Here is a 23,755-nt window from a genome sequence, read left to right as displayed (position 1 = left end):
ATATGAAAACTCCATATATCACACAAATAAACATTTATCCGATGCTTACAGACAATGCTATATATATGAACAGATTTATGAATATTTATAAAATACAGTTATTTTTTTGTAAACAGCGGACAAACATTGGAAATGACCAAAATATTAGCAATTTGTCTGTAAAAACTTATGTCTAAATTGAAACATATTGTAACATATTTTTTAAAAATTCTGAGCTAACTGTAATCATTAACAATCAACATATAATATATTTTCAATAGTTATTTTATGAAAGATAATAGGATATTGTATTAGTATTGTTGTTGTTGTGCTGTAAATATAATGAATATTAATGGCAATAAAAGATTTCATTTGTTATTCAATGCCATTGAGAGAACCAATAAATCAAAACTATCGATAAAACAGAGATTTCTTTCAGCCAATAATTAGCTAAGTTTTGAAATAATTTTTTTAGTGTTTAGGATATTGTGTATCGCTAATGAATTATACAATTGGTATACAAAACAACTTTCATAATATGAGAGATAACCTATTATTAGTTGTTTCCTTAAGAATATCCTTAAAGTCTTTCTTTTCACTCTCTTTTTTTGGTAATTTGTTTTGTAAGCACTTAATAATATTTGGTTAAACATTTGGAGCTCATCTATATACTGTATAATGTATATACAATATATATATACAGATTTTAGTATAAATGAATAGTATTTTCTTTTAGTCTAATATAATTAAAACAAAAAAATAGAAACTGAAAATAGCGTTTATTTTAATTCTGATAACCCGTATGTGCAATACGTTTGCATTATTACTGTATTATTATTATTATTATTTTATGCTTAAAGAAAATATTTGGATTCAATGTCCTTATCTTTGATTCACTTTTACTGTTGGTTTCCTTTGAGAAAACTTTTTTTAGTCGCTTTCCTTAGTATTCAATAGAAAGAGAGTCTGAGAGTCATATTTGAATGAAAACGTGAATTTAAATTATAAGAGAGAGAGAGAGAGAGAGAGAGAGAGAGAGAGAGAGAGAGAGAGAGAGAGAGAGAGAGAGAGAGAGATGACTACATTCTCAAAGCAACGGTGCTGTAGAAGCAACAGTTGGCCTCTTATTGTATATAACTGTCGGAGAGAACGGTGCAGTCGGGGGAAAGCTATGGGTATTTTTTTAAAAAAAAGTTTACCGCTATTTGCAAACCATTATCCGTTTCCCGTGAGTTAGAGAGTGATTCACATTTTACATAACGGATCGAGTGATAGACTTTTCACTACAGTATATGGTTTTTTAATACCTATGTATCCATCCTTTAGAGGCAGCGTTTGTTGTCTATGAGCTTTCCTGTCTATAATAAAAAGTTGAATAACTATCTCCCTGTCCCTGACCCGAACCTTTCACTAATCATTGCTTAAATTTTGGTCAATTCTTATTGAAAGTAAAAGTAAGTCGAGAGACCATTAGGACATCCCTTCCACACGTGCAGACACTTTAATACCTATAACTACAACTAAACCTAGTTTGCATTTTATATCATTATTTATAGTAACATTTGAGATATGCAAAGCTTGAAATAAGTTATACAACCTGTGCTCATAAGCTGACCCAATCTGTGGCCCAATGTATGACCCAGACGTAGACATATCCTCAATCAATTGGGTTATGTTATAATTTCTTTTTGTTAAATATTATGATTACCACTAAAATACTCTCATTTTGTCGATGAGTCTCACATTGTGTGACATATAATATAAATCTCGACTCATTTCTCAAACGACTTCTTAATTTCCTCCGTCTGTTTGCTAACAATACAATCAAAGCAAAAACCCATTCGTATAATACAATAATGACTTTATTTTTCTTTCAATTATAATTAATGTAAAATAAATTACTTTACTCTACAAACTATACATTATATCAATATTAATTAGTAAATTGATTGTTTGATATTACAAATTTTAATAATTAAAAAGCTAAAAAAAAAGTTTATTTTGTTATAAGCAAATTATAGAATAAGTATTTTATTTATTAATTAATCATAAAATCATAGACAATAGTTATCAAATAATTTCCAAAAAAATTGTACAGTATATGTAGCAAATAATTAATACACAAAAAGATTGTATGAATTTAATTTTAATGCCTAACAAAATAATTATTAAAATTATTTTAAGGCATTATTATTGATAATTATAGTCTTAATAAAACTACAATAAAAGTTATAATTAAAATATTTTGTGTATTGTGTTTAATTAAAAATACAAAAACATTTCTTAAAACATTTAATTGCAGTTAAAACATTTTATTTAATATAGTATTAATTTATTACTATTGTTATAGATATTAATTGCATTAAAAATTTATAATAAAATTATTAAAAAATAATTTGAATAAAATTTAAATTTAAAATAACTTCAAATCTTTCTTTAATAATTTTATATAAAACAAATGAAAAATATTTAGCTTATTTACATAAAATTTTTTTTGACATTCAAGCTATACAAAATGCCAAAAATTAAAATATTATTTTAAAATTAATGCAAAAATATTTGCATTAAAAAATTTATGGGTTTTTATTTTACATATTTTGTTATTTATGATAAATTTTATATTTATTATATATATATAGTAAAATTATCTAATAAAATCAATATTATAAAATAGCAATATAAAAATATATAGAATATTTTTTAAATATTTATATCAAAAATTATAAAACTATTTTTAAATACTTAAAATATAAAGTATATTTTTTTCGATTCTTATTACATTATAGTATAAAAATTATTACTTATATATAAAACATTAATAAATAGTTTGACTTATTTGTTGATATTTAAAGCATAACATCAATTATTAATATATTAGTGTGAATAACAAGAATATTGATTCATAAAGTAATTGGTCATTAAGTATACAATAAATAATATTAATTTTTAAAAACTTTGTGAGTTAACTATAACTACTATAACATTAAGAATTATAATAAAGTGTAATATATAATAGTAAAGTCATCAATGACTGAGCATCTCATGAAGTGAAATGATGTTAGTTTTCAGTATTAATTATAAGGTTATAGTAAACGAAAGCGAAAATATTTATACAGATAATAATTAGTTGAGTGATAGAGACTAGAGATTTAAGGCATAAATATTTTTGGAAAATATGAAATTCTGGTGTTTTTCTCGATATACCGGTTTAGAAATGCATAACAAAAATGGACATCCGGTACATATATGTGTCTTGAATTACTGATAGCTCAGTCATCAAAAACTGGTATTTCATTTCATATAACAGCCTACAGGCTTATAGATATATATATATATTTATAAATTATTATACTTTATATAACATCATATAAGTGTGTATATAAATTATATTACATAATAATAAAAGATATCTTTAGTAAATTCAGAACATTAATAAATGTGAATATATTTCATAAATAGTTAGAGCAAAGAGAAAAATGGTTATTAAATTTATTTATAATAAACAATAATAACATAAAATATATTAGAAATGCTTATACAATATAGTATTAACAGAAATAAATATAAGAGAGAGAGAGAGAGAGAGAGAGAGAGAGAGAGAGAGAGAGAGAGAGAGAGAGAGAGAGAGAGACTATTATTATGTAATAAAATAATAAAAACAACTCCAGACAACTAACTATACATAATAATTATCAAATTTGGTCACGTGTCAACTCATAGTAATTGCAAAAAACAATTATTTTATTTATTAACTAAAATTCAAGACTAAAACATTTTTAGTTTTTTAATATAGTACTATATTTTTACTACAATGAATGAAAAAAGTGTTTGAAATATTTTGTGTGTGAATACTAATGACTCGTATATAATAAATGAAGTTTTTATGTGAAAAAATGTTTTTTAAACTATAAAACAGTGAGAAATAGCACCAAAATTATCATAACTCGTGATGTATATGAACGACACCGAAGTAAATACATCACAGGATTGCATGAGTTTCTCTAAATTAAATTACTAAAACTTTAAGCCAATAATAATATATATTAATAATATGTATTTAACTTTAATTGCTATTATTTGGTTTTTCAGTGGTTTCCAATGCGTGGGAGGACCCGATTCGTGAGCCGCATATTGTTTTAGTCGCTTCGGTCTAAGTGACCACTTCCTCTCAATTTAAGTCATTTCGTGATATGTATTAACGTTTACAACACAGACACACACAACCAAACTTGTAGTAACTAATAGTAAACTTGTAGTAATCTTATTATTTGTTTGAATTCATTCAGAAATTTTTGTTTTTACGCTAAAAGTTATTCATTTATTTCTTTCAGTCTCTCTCTCTCTCTCTCTCTCTCTCTCTCTCTCTCTCTCTTTCAATAAATTCTTGTTTTTGTTATGCAATATAAGGGGTACTTCACCTCAAATAATAATAAACAAGATAAATTATATTCATTTTGCTGCTAAACTTATTTTTATTAGCCTAGACTACTAAAATGATTATTAATAATAATTGTAAGAATCAATAATTTAAATTTATTATATATTATATATACTATGAAATTATATATTATAAGAGTCAAAATGTTGAATGAAAAAGAAATTAAAAAATTTACTATCGATTCAAAGTAGTTAAGTGTTCAGTGATAGTTAAAGTCAATGTATTTGCAAAAGTGATGGCAAAGAGGGAATAAACAGCACTAAAATACAGGCATTACTTGTTTATAGTTTATACGTTAACTATCTATAACTATGACTAAACTACAGTCTATAGTATTACTCGACTGACATTTTACAGCCAATTGCTTTGGGCAACAAAAGTGAGACAAAATTGGTTGGTATGCGCGTGCAGTCTATGCAGTCAATACAGGCACAGGTGAGACCCTTCAGGTGCTATTTGAGAAAGAAATACAGTGATAGTAAACATGAGAGATGAGACCCGAGAAGCTATGATATGTGGCCGTCATATACCTGTTGCTGCCCTACAACATACACAACACATACTTTACAACATCAACTGTCGTTTATTAACTTTTAAATGCATTTATTTTGGCCATCCATTCACTTGATTAAAGTTATGCATAACTTATACTATTTTTGTAGTATAAATATCTTTAGTGAAAAGCTATAGATAGATAAATAGAGAGATTGATAGAAATATATGAGAGGAAGATAGAGAAAGGTGGGAGAACTGAGAGATTATTAGGAGAGGAACCAAATTGAAGCGCTTATAGTAATTATCAGACAACCATTGAATTTCTTCTCAAAAATACTTTTTCTTTATTGAGTAATAATTTTGTTAAGAAAATAGTTTTTGACTCAAAAAATAAGTGTTTGCCTCACATCCGCCCATACTATGCATACATATAATATATATATATATAATATAATCTATATATATATTGTATAGAATAATATAGATTAAGCACAGGTGTACAGTAAAGTATGTGTAATAAAGTAAAGTAAATTAAGAAAAGATAAAGTTTTTTAATCATCAATACAATCAATTTTACTTTTAAACAATTGATAAGACATACTGTAGTAAAAAATTAGAAATTAGACATCTAGTGATCAATAGATTAAGGATATGTTTAAATTAAAAAAATATTTTATGTGATGCCCAAAGCACTCTGTGAAGGATAAGGCTCAATAAGCTAACTGAGCCAATGGTCAAAACCACAATCAAAATTAGCCAAACTTGGCGTCGCTCTCGCGCTTAACTTTACTGTAAGCCACATATAATAAGCAATTATATTGTATTAAGTTTTGCTCGTTTATCATCTCTTTTAACAAAAAACTATATTATTATCACAAAATACATATAATATATAACTGGCAAAAAATCTTTTGTGTCGATTAATAGAAAAATAGTGGAAATTTATATTTTATACAAAGTAGTCATTGGTTGGATAGTGTGGCCGCTTTGAACTCAGGTATCTATTACTTGAGCTAAAGTTGCAAATACTATATAATAAAACATAATAATAACAATAATAATAATGTAAACGATTACCAAATTAGGTGTGTTTCCACAATTTGACCACTTATTTCCAATATTCATATATTATTATTATATATTATAAATGAAATTTTACAAATGTCTTACAAATTAGACTATAGTTTTTAAATTAATTGGAAAATGATTATTATTGACTCTCAAATTATGCATTTTTATTATTTATAATAAATACTTTTATACTAATTTTATATATATATATATAAATAATTATTAACATTTAGTTTGTCTTATAATTTAAATTTATAATTTAAATTTTTATTTTTGTGCAATGTTTTTACATTAGAAATAAATTATATTTATTATATTAATTATTTTGTATGTAATGAAATGATGTGATTTATTAAACAATTTTCTCAATTTATTGTAATAAAAAAATCTAATTTAAATATTTAAGTAAAGAAAATTTACGGATTAAAATGACAAAAACAAACTAATAGTAAAATCCCGATTTCAAAGTTTTTTAATTTTAAGTTTTAAAAATAATTGTATTTTTTAGTTTTGTTAAAAAATTGATACAATTTGTTTGAATTTAATTTGAATTTAATTTATGATATAATTGTTGTCAATTTTAAACGTAAAAACATTTTATTTATAAATATAAGAAATGACTTTATTTTTATATTTTTAAAATTTACAAAAATTTATTATCAAACATTAAATTCAGATATATTATACTTAAAATAGTGTGTAATTTTGTATATTTTATTTATATATTTTTTCATTAATATTAAGTATAATATGTTGAAGAAAGTCATAAAAATTGAAATATTTTTCAAATAAATTTTAATATTTTTTGTTTTGTGATGAGATTAATAACATGCAAATACTTATCAAACATTTTCTAAACAATATTCAATTTTACGGTTGAGTCTCATATGTTGTAATAGTCATTGGAAATCGTGACCGATTCGCGTGCCATACAAGAGGGCAAACCATACACTGGTGTACTAAAGTCACGAATATACCGTATATGACTTACCGCACATACATATACAGGTATATATATATATATATATATATATAATAGTTTATAATACTAACAAACTTCTATATTATTGTTATTTAAATAGCAAATTTGACCTCTTTTAATATATATATATATATATATATATGACAATGTAGGAGTAATCTTTATAGTACTAATGGTAGTTAATAGTAGACAATTATAAAACAATTTGAATTACATTTAGATGTTATAACAGACCACCTGTTGTGGTGTTGAATGTTGTTCTTATATTCAATCAAATAATAGCAACAAGTCTCTCTCTCTCTCTCTCTCTCTCTCTCTTTCTCTCTCTCTCTCTCTCTCTCTCTCTCTCCCCTCTCAGTGGTTCCCAATTTCTCAGCTCTTTTTAGTTGCACCTTAAACTGCTATTTGACTTTTGAGGACAGTTATGACATTTGTAATATTTATTTGCACCCAAATAATGTTTTAATTGCTTATTTTTAGACTATTACTCCGATAAACTACATATAAATTTACACTACAATTCTATGATAGTATTTTTAAAACTATTTTTGAAGACTCAAAATGTATTATCAAAAAATAGATTTATTTATATTATAAAAATACTATTAAACATATTTTTATATCTATATATGGAAATAATTTAAAAAATAATTGTATAATGACTTATAATGAGAGCTAATAAGTCTCATCAAAACAAGCAATTGAATAATTTAAATATAACTTAAATTTATATTTAAATTATTATAAATTAATTATATATAATGTGTTTTACTCTAGTATTTATAAATGAGATTAAATAAAACATTTATTATGAATATAAATAAATATTTTTTATTTTAAAGTTATATGATCTATAATATGTTACTAAATTTTTTTATTTTTTAAATCAATCAACTATACTGTATCAAATTATATAATAAAAACTAAATACTTATATGAATTTTGATATCAATTTCAAAATAATGTGAATAAAAAGATTTATATTGAGAGTTATAAAAAATTAAATGTTTAATTTAATGGGAAATTTTTAATATATTAATATTAATATAAAATGATTATGTAATTTCTATAAGTTTTTTATTTGTTTTTTTTAAAGTAATAGAATTACTATTTTGATTGATAACAATATCTCAAAAGTTATATAAAAATGCTATATATTTGCTTCAAACTATATTTTATGTTTAATATATATTTTACTATAATCTATATTATTATAAATACATTATAAATTCTTAAGTAATACATTGTATTACTTGATAAATTAAAACATATGTAAATAAATAAAATCAATTAAATTTGCAAACAAAAGTAAATATTTATTACATACGTTTACAATGTAACACTGTGTGTAAATACAATATTAAATTTTCTTTTAAAATCAACATACAGGTAGATAAACAATTGATTTAAAATTTATAAATAATTTTTATATTCTTAAAATATCTATAATATCTATTTTTTGAATGAATAAAAAATTTTAATTAATTTTTAAGAAATATTTGAGTTTAATACTAAAAATTAAAATATAATGTTTGAAACTAAATAATATTATATAAATATTGTTTTGTGTTTATTCTGTAGGAAAACTTATAACTATTAGAGCTTTTATAGCTATAGATATTATTCGTTACATAAATGTAGCAATTGTTTTGTAGGCGTCGAGAGAGAGAGAGAGAGAGAGAGAGAGAGAGAGAGAGAGAGAGAGAGAGAGAGAGAAAGAGCCCGGGACTAAAAAATATGATGTACTCTATTGTATGTTTCAAATACACTGAGCTCTGATGTGATGAGTAGGCGTTGAGCAGGTTTTTTGTCGGTACAACAAAATAATGACTTATAAAGTGATGCCATCACTGATTCAATTGAAACCTATAATTTGCTGGCATTGGATGTCTAAGCAATACACAAACACACATACATCTATTTCACATTTCTCTCTCTCTCTCTCTCTCTCTCTCTCTCTCTCTCTCTCACTTACTCACTTACTCACTCACTCACTTACTCACTCACTCACTCACTCACTCACTCACTCACTCAACAAACACACACACAAACTCAGGTAAACGGTTTCATAAATTAAAGTCAAAACAATATCCTATTTGTATGTCTGTATATATATTGATAAGTTTTGTTGTTTAAAACTTAGTTAAAAAACAATTAGATTGCTTTGTTTATCATAAAATAGTTTTGATGTAATTTTAATTATGTTTGAAAATATCACAGTTTCTAAATATTTGCTAAATTAGTTTTACAATTAGAAAGTTAAATAATTACAGTAACTTATATGTAATGTAATTACCTTTTGTATATTTATTTGTTTTTCAATATTATTATTGAATATTTATATTGTTTAATTTAATTTATAATACAATTTATGGGTATTCAGGTACAATAATTAATTTAAATAAGTGCTAAACTTATTTATGTATTTTAGTAAAAAAAAGTGTGGATTATATTAGATTATAATTGATTTGAAAATCACGAAATCCGAAAACTTCGTGAGTCTTTAATATGTTGTGAAAACAATTATTTTATTGTATCAGACAATTTGATTATATCAAATGCAAATATATGAAACAATGAATATATAAATTGTTTGTTTAAAAAATAACTGAAATGATTAAAAATTATAATTTTAAGTCAATTTAGAAATCAATTATTTTGATTATTGTGTGAAATTATTAATACAAAATAATTTTATAGAATTAAATAGAATCACGAATATAATGTATTTATAGTAAAAAGTAATAATATTAATAATAATTAAAAAATATTATATTTTATTAAATCAATAATAAAAGATATGTATAATACAATAATAAATAATTACAATTTTATAAAATTTTTATTTTAATTACTATATACTAGTATGTGTAAAGTTTGATCAAATTTACATTTAATGTATTGTAAAGTGTTGTAATGTATATGTCATAAAGGTTACATCATAACAATGTTATAAACATATAAAATTTACAGTTTAAGCTAATAATTATAAATACTATATGTTAAACTTATTAAACTAAAAATAAATGAATAAATAAATTGAAATTTTATTACACAATTTGTTATAAAAAATAGACTATTAGTTTAAGTATAACTCATTGAGTTTTAATTAAATAAAAAAATACTCATCAAAAAAATATTATATAATCTGTAAAATTATGGAAAATTTAATTATATATTTAATGAAATATAATAACTAATAATAAAGTACCTGTATAATATAATATATACTGTATTCATTATGTTTATACAGTATTTAATTTTATATTTGTATTTTATAAACAATTTTCACACTAACAAAGCTTAATTAAAATCACACGAAAATTTCAATCTTTAAACTAAATCTTTATTTAGAAATTTATAGTCATTTTTTAGTAATTTATAGCAAATCAATTTGGATTAACTTATTTTTGCTTATATTTTTTCAAAATAGCAAAAATAGTATTTAATATTTAGATATATATTAAGAAAACTTTTTTTGTTGCCTTTTAATGGCTGTTAAGGCGATGTTCGCATCAATAATAAAGCGGTCGCTTTGTATCATAAATTTGGTTTAAATCATCACAACTCGCAAAATAATTACAGTCATTATTAATATTATTATTACATATAAATACATATATAATATTATTCGAGTATCAAAACATTCGTTATAATGAAACACATAATCATTATAAGAGAAAATTTCATTAAAATTCTGATTTATGTCTATGCCTTTGACACTGTTTTTTCAAAAAATTTTATCTCAACTTTTATATTCATTTTCATATCATATCTCATAAACAGTTTATACGTTATATTTATATAAAACTTGATTTTTTGTTTTGTTGTGTCCACTATTCGATAGTATAGATAGTGATTTAAATTCAAATATGTATTTCGAATGTTTTTTTAGTTATTATAAAATGTTTAAAATATATTTTAATTTTTTAGTTTTTATTTAGTTTTTCAAGTTTAATCTTAAAGAAAACAAAACAAAAAAGTTAATTATGTTTGAAAATATACATTTATATAAATATTACAACATTTATAATGCTAGTGAGAAACATAATGGTCAATCTTGGCTTACTATAGCTGTACTGTATTGTACTATTTATTAATAATATGAATTAACTTATCCTATAGTAAATAAATATATACATTACACGCTAAATATATATAAAGCATTAAATTGTTGCACAATTTATAGCCACTTATATGTTATGGATTTTTGTAGTCTATTATTATCTGAAAACAAGACTTATAATCAGATATGAAAACAAATTATTTGATTAATCAGATCAATAAAACTAAAATATTCTCTGCTATTTAATAGTTTAATATGTTATGCAATATAACAAACAATTAATGATAATAAAGCTCTAAAATAATTAGTACTCTCTGTTATTTAGAAACTCATTTCCATTTAATAAATAATAAATAAAACACTCGTATCATATAATATAAGTTTTTTCTGTATATTTGAAAACATTTTTAAAAAATTTTATTTATAACAAAAATTTTTACTTGTATATATTAATTACTCATTCCATATATTTCTAATGTATAACATCATAAACTTTTATTATATAGTTTTTATTTTAATTATTATTGCTGTATTTTAAGTATAAACGCTTTGAGGAAATTTTACTTCTAAAGCTTTACTTTATAAAAAAAAACATTTTATAAATTGCAAAAATTGATTTAATTGTGTTGTTTAATAAAAAAATATAAATATTAATTATTTTATTCAGTTTTGAAAAACTTAAAAACATTAATAGACCTAAAATAGCATTAAATGTTGTAAGTAATATATATAATATATATAATATTACTAATATTAATTTATTAATAGTCTAATAAATTTAATCAAAAAATATTACTATTTACTTATAATAATAATAAGCAGAAAGTAACGTTTAGTGTATTAATTCATCGCTTAGTAATAACTGTTATTATAAAACAGTTTTTTATTTTTAGGTAATACTCCACCAAATTATTCACTTATGAAGTGCTGAAACAGTACTGTATAGTACTGTCCATTGAATCACTTAATATTGATATGATTTACATTGTTTATTGTATTGTGTGTTGAGACAAATTAAATCATTATTCAATTTTTTTTTTAAATAGTTACATTTGTATTTATAAATTTATTGAAGTTTTTTTCTGAATTGATTTAAATCTATTCTACTTTATTTCAAAAACAATTTGATAGGATTTGCAATAAATTGTTGGTGTATTTGACGGCCATATAGATTGAATGAATTGTTTGACATAAAGTGATTTAGTTTATGACACAAGTGTCCGCTGCACTCTCAATATGGGTTCAAATTTCTTGGAAACACCACTGCCTGAGGACACAAACATGCGTTAGGACTGTCCGTCCGATATGACCAATGTGTCCAAAATATCCAATAGACTAAACCACATGTCATATAGCTTTTTGAAATGTGCCATAAAGTAGTGCTGTATTGTAATTGACTTAATTGTCAAACTGAATAATTGCTTAAGAATTAAGTGATTGTTAAGTTTAAATGATAGCAATAAAAATATACTATAAATTAATATATGACACGTTATTTAGTTTATAACTTATAAGACACACTTGTAAACTAAACTATTACACTAACAATCATATAATTGCAATTGAAATGATAATTATAAATAATTTTTTAAAATTTTGTTTATATTAAGTTTTGAGTGTTTGTCAACAATGCATTTGTGTTGAAATATAATAAAAATTAATATTATAATTATAATAATTATACAATTATACAATTATATCTAAATTCAATGGTTATTTGCGTGAATAGAGATAAGAAATTCAAGTCTTTTTATAAAATGTTAGTACAGAATAATTCAATGCAATTTAATGGCACAATATATCAGTCATTGTAATATATATAACTTTTTCAGATCTCTCTCTCTCTCTCTCTCTCTCTCTCTCTCTCTCTCTCTCTCTCTCTCTCTCTCTCTTTCTCTCTCTTCATATCTACATTTAAAGCTATTGTCTTATATAAGAAACGACACAATCAATCATGTCTTAAGATAAATAGTTTGATGAATGAGTTAGAAAGGCTTGATTCCAGGTATTGGTTGTCATTAAGAAGACTGTCATTGAAAGTATTTGTGGGGAAGAAGAGGACAACAATTGAATAGAAAGAGAAAGAGAGAGAGAGAGAGAGAGAGAGAGAGAGAGAGAGAGAGAGAGAGAGAGAGAGAGACCATAGAGTAATGTTTCGGTACTACAGTATGAAATACTATCAAATATAGCGTAGTTATGCTCCGGAAGTCCAAACAGGCCTCTCCTCTCTTGTTTGTAATGTTACCATTGATTTCTTATACACATTTATACTACAGTATGAGCTGATCCAACCAATGAAACTTAAGAAACTGGTTGTACTATGAAATACTGCACGTGTGCTCATATCGTAGTGCAAGTGCTCGTAGGTTATCATTGGTTGAGATAACAGCATAGTATGGATGTGTAAAGTGAAAGAAGACTCAATGGAAAGCACTGGTAGTAATAGTGTTCAGTTGTTTAGTAGACTCCGATGGTGTATGTGATGTGAACTGTCAAATGTTAGGATCAGTAGAGTCTCTATTGAATGCATACCAAAGCTATGGCTTATGAGTAGTGCAGCACTTGATAGCAACAGCACAGCAGTGAACCACTGATTGCCTCCAACTCTGTATTGCATTGCATTGTATTGAATACTTAGTGTACTTACTATTCAAACATAGTTTGCAAAGAGAGAGCTCATACCTATTGGTTTTGGGCACCACTAATGTTAGTGCCGTAATACCAGTGCTCTGTTGACTGACTTGTGAAGAGTTCTTTGGGAAAACAAGCGCTTTATTGAATCAAACATTACATTCCCGGAGGACTTCTTCTATTGATAAGACTTTTAAGCGCAACGACAACGACCATCACTTCCAACACTTTCAAAGAGAGAGTGAATTACTTCTTGTGCTGTCATTTCTACACAAATATAAAAGGTTTGCAATTTCTTTGACTAAAATATCTATTATTCCCATTGCTTTGACACCAATTTCTTGTCTCTTATGTTACAAACTTTAACTCAATTCAAATCTCTAACCAAACCTTTGATTATTTGTATATACGATTAAAATAGTTTTAAATATAATAAGTTTTTAGTATTATCATCAAAAATACAAAAACTATTTTAATATTTAATATATTAGATAATAAAAGTTTTTTTTACTATTTTTATTAACATTACTTCATATTATACTGATTTGTTGCTTAGAAATTGTTAAAGTTTTTACTCAATTTATGAAATTATATTTTATATTAATTTTTAATATATTAATGAATTATAATACAAAGTTTAATATATAACTTGATATATTTATTAAATTTAAATGCACACAATATTAAATGGTGCTATCATACAATATATTAATATTTTTTTTAATATAACAAATAATTTTACAATAGTATTGAAAATAATAGCTAAATACAGTATAAGTGCAATACAATAATTATTTTTTTGTATATTGTAGTATTAGTACCGGTATTATAAAAAGATAACATTAATAGATTTATATTATAATATACACTATAAATATACATGTATATATTGATAGATAATCATATATATATATATATATATATGATCAATGAAATTTGTATCTATTTAGTTAATAAAATAAAGTTATTTGTTTTATTGTATAAGAATCATTGGTTATTTACATTTTATTTATTACCATACTATTATTGTTATTACATTTTTATAAATAATCAATTTATAGTCAATGATTATCACTTGAATGTCAATAGTTTTCAAAACGACATGTTATTGTATGCATTATTTAAACAAATAAGTTGTCGTTTATTTGAGAAATGTTGACAATTCAAGTGATAACGTGATAACCACCGGATATTTGGACTCAACTAAAGTTAGAGATAAAATAATTTCTGTTATGTTATACTATTATAATAATATTTTGTATGAATTGAGTTTTTCAAAAGTAATACAAATAAGTTTTACTATAATTTATAATCTTGAAGTAACTTTCACCAAATATTATATTAAATATTTTTTATGATATATATTATTTATATATATTGAATATTATTAACTATTTATCTACTAAATATCTATTTTAGTCGATTATATTTGATTTGTTTTATAACAGATATGTTAACATTAAAACAATTTCAATAACTTAAAACATATAATTACATTACAATAATTGACACAACGTTTCTTTATTAATCAGTTTTACAGAATCTGCATTTAGATTATATTATGTAATTCATTGAACATTTTTTACATTATTTTTATGAAATATCAAGTTATCATTAATACTGTACAATGATAATTATGAATAATACTATAAAGCACTTTCAATCAAATAATACATTTTGATATAAATATTATAATACTATTATATTTTAAGAATTGACTTTAAAATACTAATAATTATTAACTTAATAATTGTCTTCAGAATTCAAGTTATGCATCATTTGTCAGCAATTGCTCCAAACGATTGTTATTTAAAGCAAAGAATTTTTAAGGCAAATCCAAATTCTGAGGTAATAATTAATAAAATCATAATTTTTATCACTGACAGAGTTGTATAATAAATAAATGAATTATTGCTATAGTTGGACGAGTTCTTTGACACTTCAGTCCACAATCAAATGCTTTACAATCCGACGACAGCAATGCAACCACAGCAACAACTGATGACACATTCGTCACATCAGTTAAGACCTCATCCGCAACAGTACAACAATGCATTAATAGGACATCCACAGCAACAACAGTACAATAATATGAACACTATGTTAGTTCAGGACAATATGTGGGAAGACATCACTGCCAGCATTTGCGATGACTTTGTTACTATAAAGACTGAACCCACTCATCACCAAAATCATCAAAGATATCAAACACCTGTAAATAGCAATGATTGTAATACATCTCATGTTTTACACTCAAATCCTCAACCACTGCATCCCTCGTATATGAGACACACACCTAATATGCAATCCTCTTCTCAGTCATTATATGGCAATATAATCAACACTTCATATAACAACAATACTATGTCAGCCAATGTGTCTTCAAATATGTCTTCAGACCATTATTCTAATCGGGAACAGCTTTTCCTACCACCGACGCCACCCAATTCAGAACCGGGTTCTCCATCGACACAATTGCAACAACATTCCCGTTCCCATCATAACCACCAGACATCTGCAGCAAATCAAATCCAAAGAAGAACACCTCCACCACCTTATAACACGTGTGGAAATACTATAAACCCTCCACATCACCACCAAATGACAACATTGTCACCAGCAATGCATCTGAACACTACCCGTATATCCACTTCTCAATCACAGCCGATCTCACATCATTCCCCACTCACAGTACCGACTGTTCCTCAACAGAGATATAACAGAAGAAATAATCCTGAATTAGAAAAACGACGAATACATCGATGCGATTATCAAGGTTTGTATCTCAGCCTATATATTAGTCCTATGTTTTAATGTTTGCACAAAACGAGTCCAATTAATACAGTATAATGTGTTGTCATATATGTAGAGATTTGCGTGTTTTAGACTCATTAACCGCTAACCATTACAATCATCTATAGTAATGCCTCTCTTAAAGTTGTCGATGTATTCAATGTATTCAATGTATTGCCCGACAATTAGATGAGTTGAAGCCTTAAGTAATCTTTTGCTATTAAAGACCTTCACTTTTTCATCTCTCTCTCTCTCTCTCTCTCTCTCTCTCTCTCTCACTCACTCACACTCTCTCATTCCCTGTCCCTTCCATTGAATATATGCCATACCAGTGCCCGTATCTCCCATTACTACATTTGACAATCATATTAGTCATGTTTCTCATGTCATTTTCACACACAAACTAATACACAGCTGTTATTCGTTGATCTTTTTTCACTAATATTTATATTTCTCAGTAATCGTGTCTTTAGTCAAATATATCTATAAGTAGTGATTGTATACACAATGTATTGGCCATTCCCTACACGTATTGAATGGTAAATTGTAATGAATATAAAGAGGGAGAAGAAGATGTATACAAATGACAAAACACTTAATTATATGAACCATCACTACAAACATCATTACAATCACAATCATGTCATTAACGAGTTATTGCAGTTATAATTACAGCACACAATCATAGACTTACTATAACTAGGCTTTTAGGTATAGGTTTATAAAACTTGAATCAAATTGTAAAAATAATTTACTTTGAAATAAACATTAAATACATTAATCATTCAAAATAACTAATTATTACAATTGAATGACTTGTCATTTGTAAGCATCTAATTGTGTGAACTGTTGTCTTAAGTTTTGTGGTTAAAACAAATGTATTCAAATTAACTAATAATTATTACAATTAGTTGAATGCAATTTTGTAATATACTTTACTTTGTATTTTTCATTGTATAGGTTGTACTAAAGTGTATACCAAGAGCTCACACCTGAAGGCACACCAGCGCATACATACAGGTTTGTGTCATTTTGTTGTCAATGATTTACTATAGTATCACATGTTTTACTATACTATCGATCTTTTGAATCATTTTTCGTCAAATAAGACGTTAAATTAGACACTATTTCTTAACAGTGATAGAGAGGCTATAAATTTTTAAGTAACACAAAAATGCAAAATAAGTGTCTTTTTCCAAAAAAATGCATAATTCATTTGGTTGTGATATTCAATGTTTAGGTGAAAAGCCATACAAATGTCATTGGCCTGACTGTCAGTGGCGTTTTGCCCGATCCGATGAGTTGACCCGACATTACCGCAAACATACCGGAGCCAAACCTTTCAAATGTAAAGTTTGTGAAAGAAGTTTCGCCCGCTCTGACCATTTGGCACTTCATATGAAACGACATTTACCTAAACCACATAAATAACTATCAATTGACATCTCATTTACATCCATATCATCATTCATTTACATGATATCTCAAATCATCTCATCTCTCATTTCAGTCACCAATAATGACATTAATGATGGCATTGTTTGTGCCTTACATTTAGTGCACTTATAAACTATAAGTTATAGTATTAAGTTTGCCTTAAATTTGCATTACATTCAAATAAGTTATAACTTTTTACAATTTGTGATCTGCAATGAAAAGTAATTTTATATGTAAATATAAACTATTTTATTTAAAATGTAAGTTATATTTTTATACAAAATATTGTAATAATTTTATTTAAAAATTTTAAAAATAATTTGTATGCCATTTATTAAAAAGCCAATCTGTATTTGTTGATTGTATTTTTTTATTATAAAGTCACTACCATTGTATTGTCAACAATTATTTTGAAAACATGCAATATAAATATAATATAAATATTAAATTTTTGATATAACTATTTATAAAATCAAATATATTTAGAATTTATGTAAATTTATGTTTACGTGCATTCAATACACTATACTATTATATAAACACCGGTCCACTAAATATATACATTATTTTATGAACTGATTTTAATTTAATTATTCATTTATAAGTGCCTTTTGTGAACATATAAATAAAATATAGTTAACTTAAAAAAAAGTTTATGAACTTTTAATATTAAATATATAATTTATATATATTGTAAACATATTTTTTAATTACATACAATAAATTATATACTATTTTTATAATTAATGTATACTCTATTATTACATGAATAAAGCTTTATTATAATTATAAACAAAACCAGAGTTTCCGATAGTAATTATATTATGATTACAAAATTGAGTCAAAAAAATTAGATAACAAACTTAATGAATGAATGAGTATATGAATGAATGAATGAGTAAATTGTCGATTGTTTTAATTAGCAATTTATTTAATTTAGAGGATTAGTCTCGAGGGGAAAGGCAGTCAAAAAAGGCATAGTAGTAGTCGTGTGTGTCGTGCACTCGTTTCTCAGAGCAATTCAATACAATTATTCAAATCATATTTATTCTGTACTTTGCAAACAATAATATTAATGTTTTTAAAGTGATTATTATTATTAATAAAAATTATATAAATAAAAATCTAAGGCGTGTGATATTATAAACAATATGTAGTATTCAAAACATATTTAATTTAAATTTATACGGTATTACCACTCTTTAGGAGCACTTATGATAAGACACGGCGTTGTGTTTAACAGTAATTAGGATCTCGTATTAGCGCTAACTGTGAGTAGTTTTAAAAAAATAAATTATATTTAATTTGAATTTTTAAGTATATTATTCATTACTTGTGTTGTAAACTAAAGATAAAGCAAGCATTTAAATGACAGTATTTAGCATTAAAAAAACAAACGGAAAAGTAATTTTCAAGCGGTAATTGTTGTACAATACGGGCGTTCAAGTATTGCAAACATATTTATGAATAGATGATCATATGATCAAAAGGCAACATATAATTTAGGCACTGTTTGACCAGTTTTTTAGAGCTAACATTTCCTCTATGTGTTGTTACCTATCATATGATTCATACCACTCATCAACAATTATATTGACAATAACTGAGAGATGGGCCGTCAATTGAATCCGTTATTAGCCAAACTGTATTACAATTACTTAAATATTATATTTACTGTTATTGCTGTATAGTGTATGATAATAATGTATTTAAAATATTTGGCATTCAAAACATTCAATACTTTTATGGCAAACAAATGTTTTAATGCAAATTATATTATATTAGGCTTTCTCTAAATAATAAGATTTTTTAGTAAAAACATAAATATATAGCATTTGAAAGTACCAAATGATAGTCTCTTGATTTTAAAAACCTGTGGATCTATAGGTTATAACGACTGTTAAGATTTAAACTTTTTTACTGATTTTTAAATAATACCTGTCGACCATACGTTCCGCAATACAATGTCTTATGCCTCCCAGTGCTCAACCATTCATTGCCACACTTGTCTTCATTTTGAATGTCAGTTTCTTTCTTTCAGAAAAATATCTTGTCTTTGGATCACAAGATATGTGAGAGTAAACTCTCCGATAAAAAACAGTGTAATATATCTCATGAGCAAAATGTATGCCAAAGTGTGCAGACATGAAGCACACTATTAAACATATTATTGGCTAATTGGCCGAAACGAGACATTTAGATATTTAGTTAAAAAAACTTTTTTAAAGAAAAGCCTAAACACAACATTCAATATAATTGACGTTTTATAGCCTCTCCATAGCTATCGGCTATTTTGTGTTGAATAGTTGTATTATTGAGCGCTAGTAGATAGATAGCTGAGGGTCCACTACTCTATTTTGTTGGTCTCTATGTGTGTGTAAACGGACTATCGGTCGTAAAATAAATTGTCATAAAATGTATACAAAAGCTAATTGAGCCAAAGTATTGGTCGACAAAACCCGGGATTGCAATGCAATGCACGCGTATATGTGTTATATGATTGCCATCAGTCAACTCATTGCCAGAGACTTTTTGAACCAATATTTTCAAATCAATTAATTGACTGCTAAAACAAATCCTCAAATAAATCTGGGAATTTAACCTCAGATGATATATACTGTACATTAAATAAAAGCTTATTTTATATAATCACTTGAATTACAATTTTGCGATAAAATTTTCTGATAACTGTTATTATATGGTTATATGTATATTTGGTTTGTATTTTAAGTATAATTTTTTGTTGTTAGTTATTTTTAACATTAAACTAAAACCATTATGTTTGTTATCTTATAGTTTTATACAAGCCTTTATATAGCTATAAACTAAAATTTTGTGAATTAATGAGATAATAGTGTTTTATAAAAATGAGATCAAAATTAATTATATAAATAGATATTGTATACAGTATATTATTATTAGTTGTTTGTACAGTTGCAGATATAAAATTATGAGATCAAAATTGTTTTATTGTTTCATTTATACAGTAAATAAAAAAACAAAATTTTATTTTGAATTATTTTTTTTTTGAAACAAGCATTTAATATTATATCATAGATAGAAATATACACATTTGCACCATAAAAATTGTTAAATATAAATTAAAAATTTTAATGATAGTTTGAAATTAAATAATTATTTTATGTATTTTTTGTGTACTAAATTATTTATAAGTTACATTATATTGGAATTAATTTGTAAATAAAGACAACTATAAGTAAGTTATAAAGATAAAATTAACCCATTTTTTATGACAACAGCAAATTGAACATAAATTTTAGATTTCAAATAAAAAATATTTTTAATTGAAAAAAAACGATTTGTGATAAAACTAAGAGATAAATCATAGCAATTTGATTTGAGATAATTTTTGCTACAAAAAAATAAATAAAATGTCACAAAATTAAGACATCTTCACTCACAGACACTGACAAACAAACTATGTCTCGGCTATGAAATGAATGAGAAATTAAGTAATAATTTATTATTTAACAGATAGACAATAAAACATAATTTTATTATAAACTTCAATTAAAATGTTTGATTAGTTTATAGATTTGATAATAATATTTAATTAGAAAATAATTTATTACTTTTTATAATAGCAAAGATTCATTCAGTGTTTTGAAGTCTTTAAAAATAAATAAACTATATCTTAATGATGACGATATGGTAGTTATATACTATATATTTGTATTATACACTACAAGACAGTACTAAATTATATACATTGGAATTAACCGACAGTTTTTCAAATAAACAAAATTAGCAAATATTTCAATAATGTTTTATTTTTAATAATTGTGATTAAATCCATGAAATCCAAAATACTGTATAAATATAAAATAAATAATATTAGAAATAAATAAATAAATTATTGAATAAAATCAAACATTCAAAACTCGATATTAATAAACCAGTAAATCAATACTAATGTACTCCTGTCTAATATAAATATAAAAACTTTTGTTTAATTGATATTTTCAATTAATTATAATTTTAAAATCTGATTTGTGACTTAATATATGGGATTGATTGCAACATTTTCATCATTTTTGAATAAAAATTTCAAAAGTCATCCACGAATTCATCCGACAATATATACTAATCTTTGCATTAGTTGATTTGAATAATCTATTTTTTTATTATTAAATTAACTATAATTTTTGCATTTATTAGTAAATTAAAATTGATAAATAAAACAAATAACAAATTAATTTTAAATGTGGTCCACAATGTATAGACATACGGTATTTGGATATAGATAAGCATAATATTTTATATAGTATTTAGTACAATATAAATTTATGTACAGAAAAGACATAGTTATAATTTAGTTATAGTTATAATTTAGTTATAGTTATAATTTAGTTATAGTTATAATTTAGTTATAGTTATAATTTAGTTATAGTTATAATTTAGTTATAGTTATAATTTAGTTATAGTTATAATTTAGTTATAGTTATAATTTAGTTATAGTTATAATTTAGTTATAGTTATAATTTAGTTATAGTTATAATTTAGTTATAGTTATAATTTAGTTATAAAAAACTGTAAAATAAAAAAGTTCGTTAATCTATAAGTTATTATTTTATTAGTTATTTATTTATTAAGATCTATAATAAGTATTATATATTTCTAAGTATAAATTTCTATAAAAATATATAATTATATTAACTATTAATAAATTAAATTAGATATCAAAATGAATTTAAATGATATGAAAATTATATTTAACATAGAATTCAATTAGTGATGACATCTATTAAGTTAACAATCAATGAAAGTATCAAAACATAGCAATGCTTTTCAATTGAATCGACAAAACATTTGAATTAAATATAATTAAAGCAATGATTTTAAAGCCGTGTTTGCGGTCATTGAGTGCATTGAAAACAAGCATAAGTTGGACACAACATCGGGCCATAAATATTGGCCAAAATGACAAACGAATTGTTCAACAATTAATAAAAGATGAAGACGAGGACAACTCGTTGATCAAAGTGACCAAATTGTTTAATCGGGTCAACGATGTTATTATTGACGAAAAATGTGGCCAAAACTTTGCGGTCGTCCATGTGTTTGGTCGCCAACATGTTGTCCACATGAATGACATCATTAGTTATCGTAACAGCTTTGAGGCTAAAGTCGGCGAAATCATCAAACTTGAGAAATGTCTTTTAGTCGGTAACAACACGTTTACACTTATTGGTAGACCACTGCTGTCCCGCGATTTAGTCCAAATTGAGGCCACAGTTCTCGAGAAGACAATGACACACACGTATTACAACGTTAAGTCCATTCCCCGAAACCACGGCTACCGACGATGGCGTTTCCAACGATACCCGTTGACAATGCTTCGCATTAATCGCATCGATATCTGCCATCAACTCAACCAAACTCAACAAATTGTCAATTAATTGTTAAATACTTATGAAAATTAAATGTTTTTATTAATCACTTAACAGTAGTATTGTAACGATATTGGGTTTACATTATATCATAACAGTTATAATAATTTACAGTATATGTTATATTAATGAATGTCTAATTGATCCCAACTTTATGTAATATACTGTACTTTACATGTCTTGATATCTCCTTATCATATAATTTCTAAAACAATGAATTAATATAATTTATGGCACTTTAAATAAATCAAACCATTATTTTAATAATAGTCAATAATTTGCTTTATATTTACAATTTATTTTAATGTAGTTAATAATTTATCTGTTAAAGTTAAATATATATATATATATATTTATAAACTGTACTGTGAAATACAAACTCGATATTATCTAAAAGTTTATTACAAGTTTTATATAAAGATAAATATTTGATTTATCTATTAAAATAAATA

General features: G+C 24.5%; 2 protein-coding genes across 3 annotated transcripts; both read left to right on the top strand.

Moving 5' to 3' along the window:
• Positions 1–6,960: 6,960 nt before the first annotated feature.
• On the top strand, positions 6,961–17,945 carry LOC128960436 (dendritic arbor reduction protein 1-like). 2 transcript variants are annotated; one of them, XM_054306518.1, is made up of 6 exons: positions 6,961–6,991; positions 13,692–13,946; positions 15,423–15,510; positions 15,583–16,438; positions 17,416–17,475; positions 17,696–17,945. In XM_054306518.1, the coding sequence occupies exons 3-6, from the start codon at positions 15,433–15,435 to the stop codon at positions 17,884–17,886; spliced, it is 1,185 nt and encodes a 394-aa protein (XP_054162493.1). In that variant the 5' UTR covers positions 6,961–6,991; positions 13,692–13,946; positions 15,423–15,432; the 3' UTR covers positions 17,887–17,945. The 2 variants fall into 2 exon arrangements, with proteins under 2 accessions (XP_054162493.1, XP_054162492.1); XM_054306517.1 differs by lacking the exon at positions 6,961–6,991 and having other exon boundaries at positions 13,013–13,946.
• A 4,720-nt stretch (positions 17,946–22,665) lies between these two features.
• On the top strand, positions 22,666–23,415 carry LOC128960439 (39S ribosomal protein L21, mitochondrial-like). Its single transcript, XM_054306522.1, has one exon. It carries the CDS (start codon positions 22,746–22,748, stop codon positions 23,310–23,312), a length of 567 nt encoding a protein of 188 aa, XP_054162497.1. The 5' UTR covers positions 22,666–22,745; the 3' UTR covers positions 23,313–23,415.
• Positions 23,416–23,755: the final 340 nt, after the last annotated feature.

This window comes from Oppia nitens, unplaced genomic scaffold (genome assembly GCF_028296485.1).
Source record: "Oppia nitens isolate AA-2021 unplaced genomic scaffold, nextdenovo-longstitch-racon4-pilon3 scaffold4_pilon_pilon_pilon, whole genome shotgun sequence".
NCBI lineage: Eukaryota > Metazoa > Arthropoda > Arachnida > Sarcoptiformes > Oppiidae > Oppia > Oppia nitens.
This window is presented reverse-complemented; position numbering and strand designations above follow the sequence as displayed.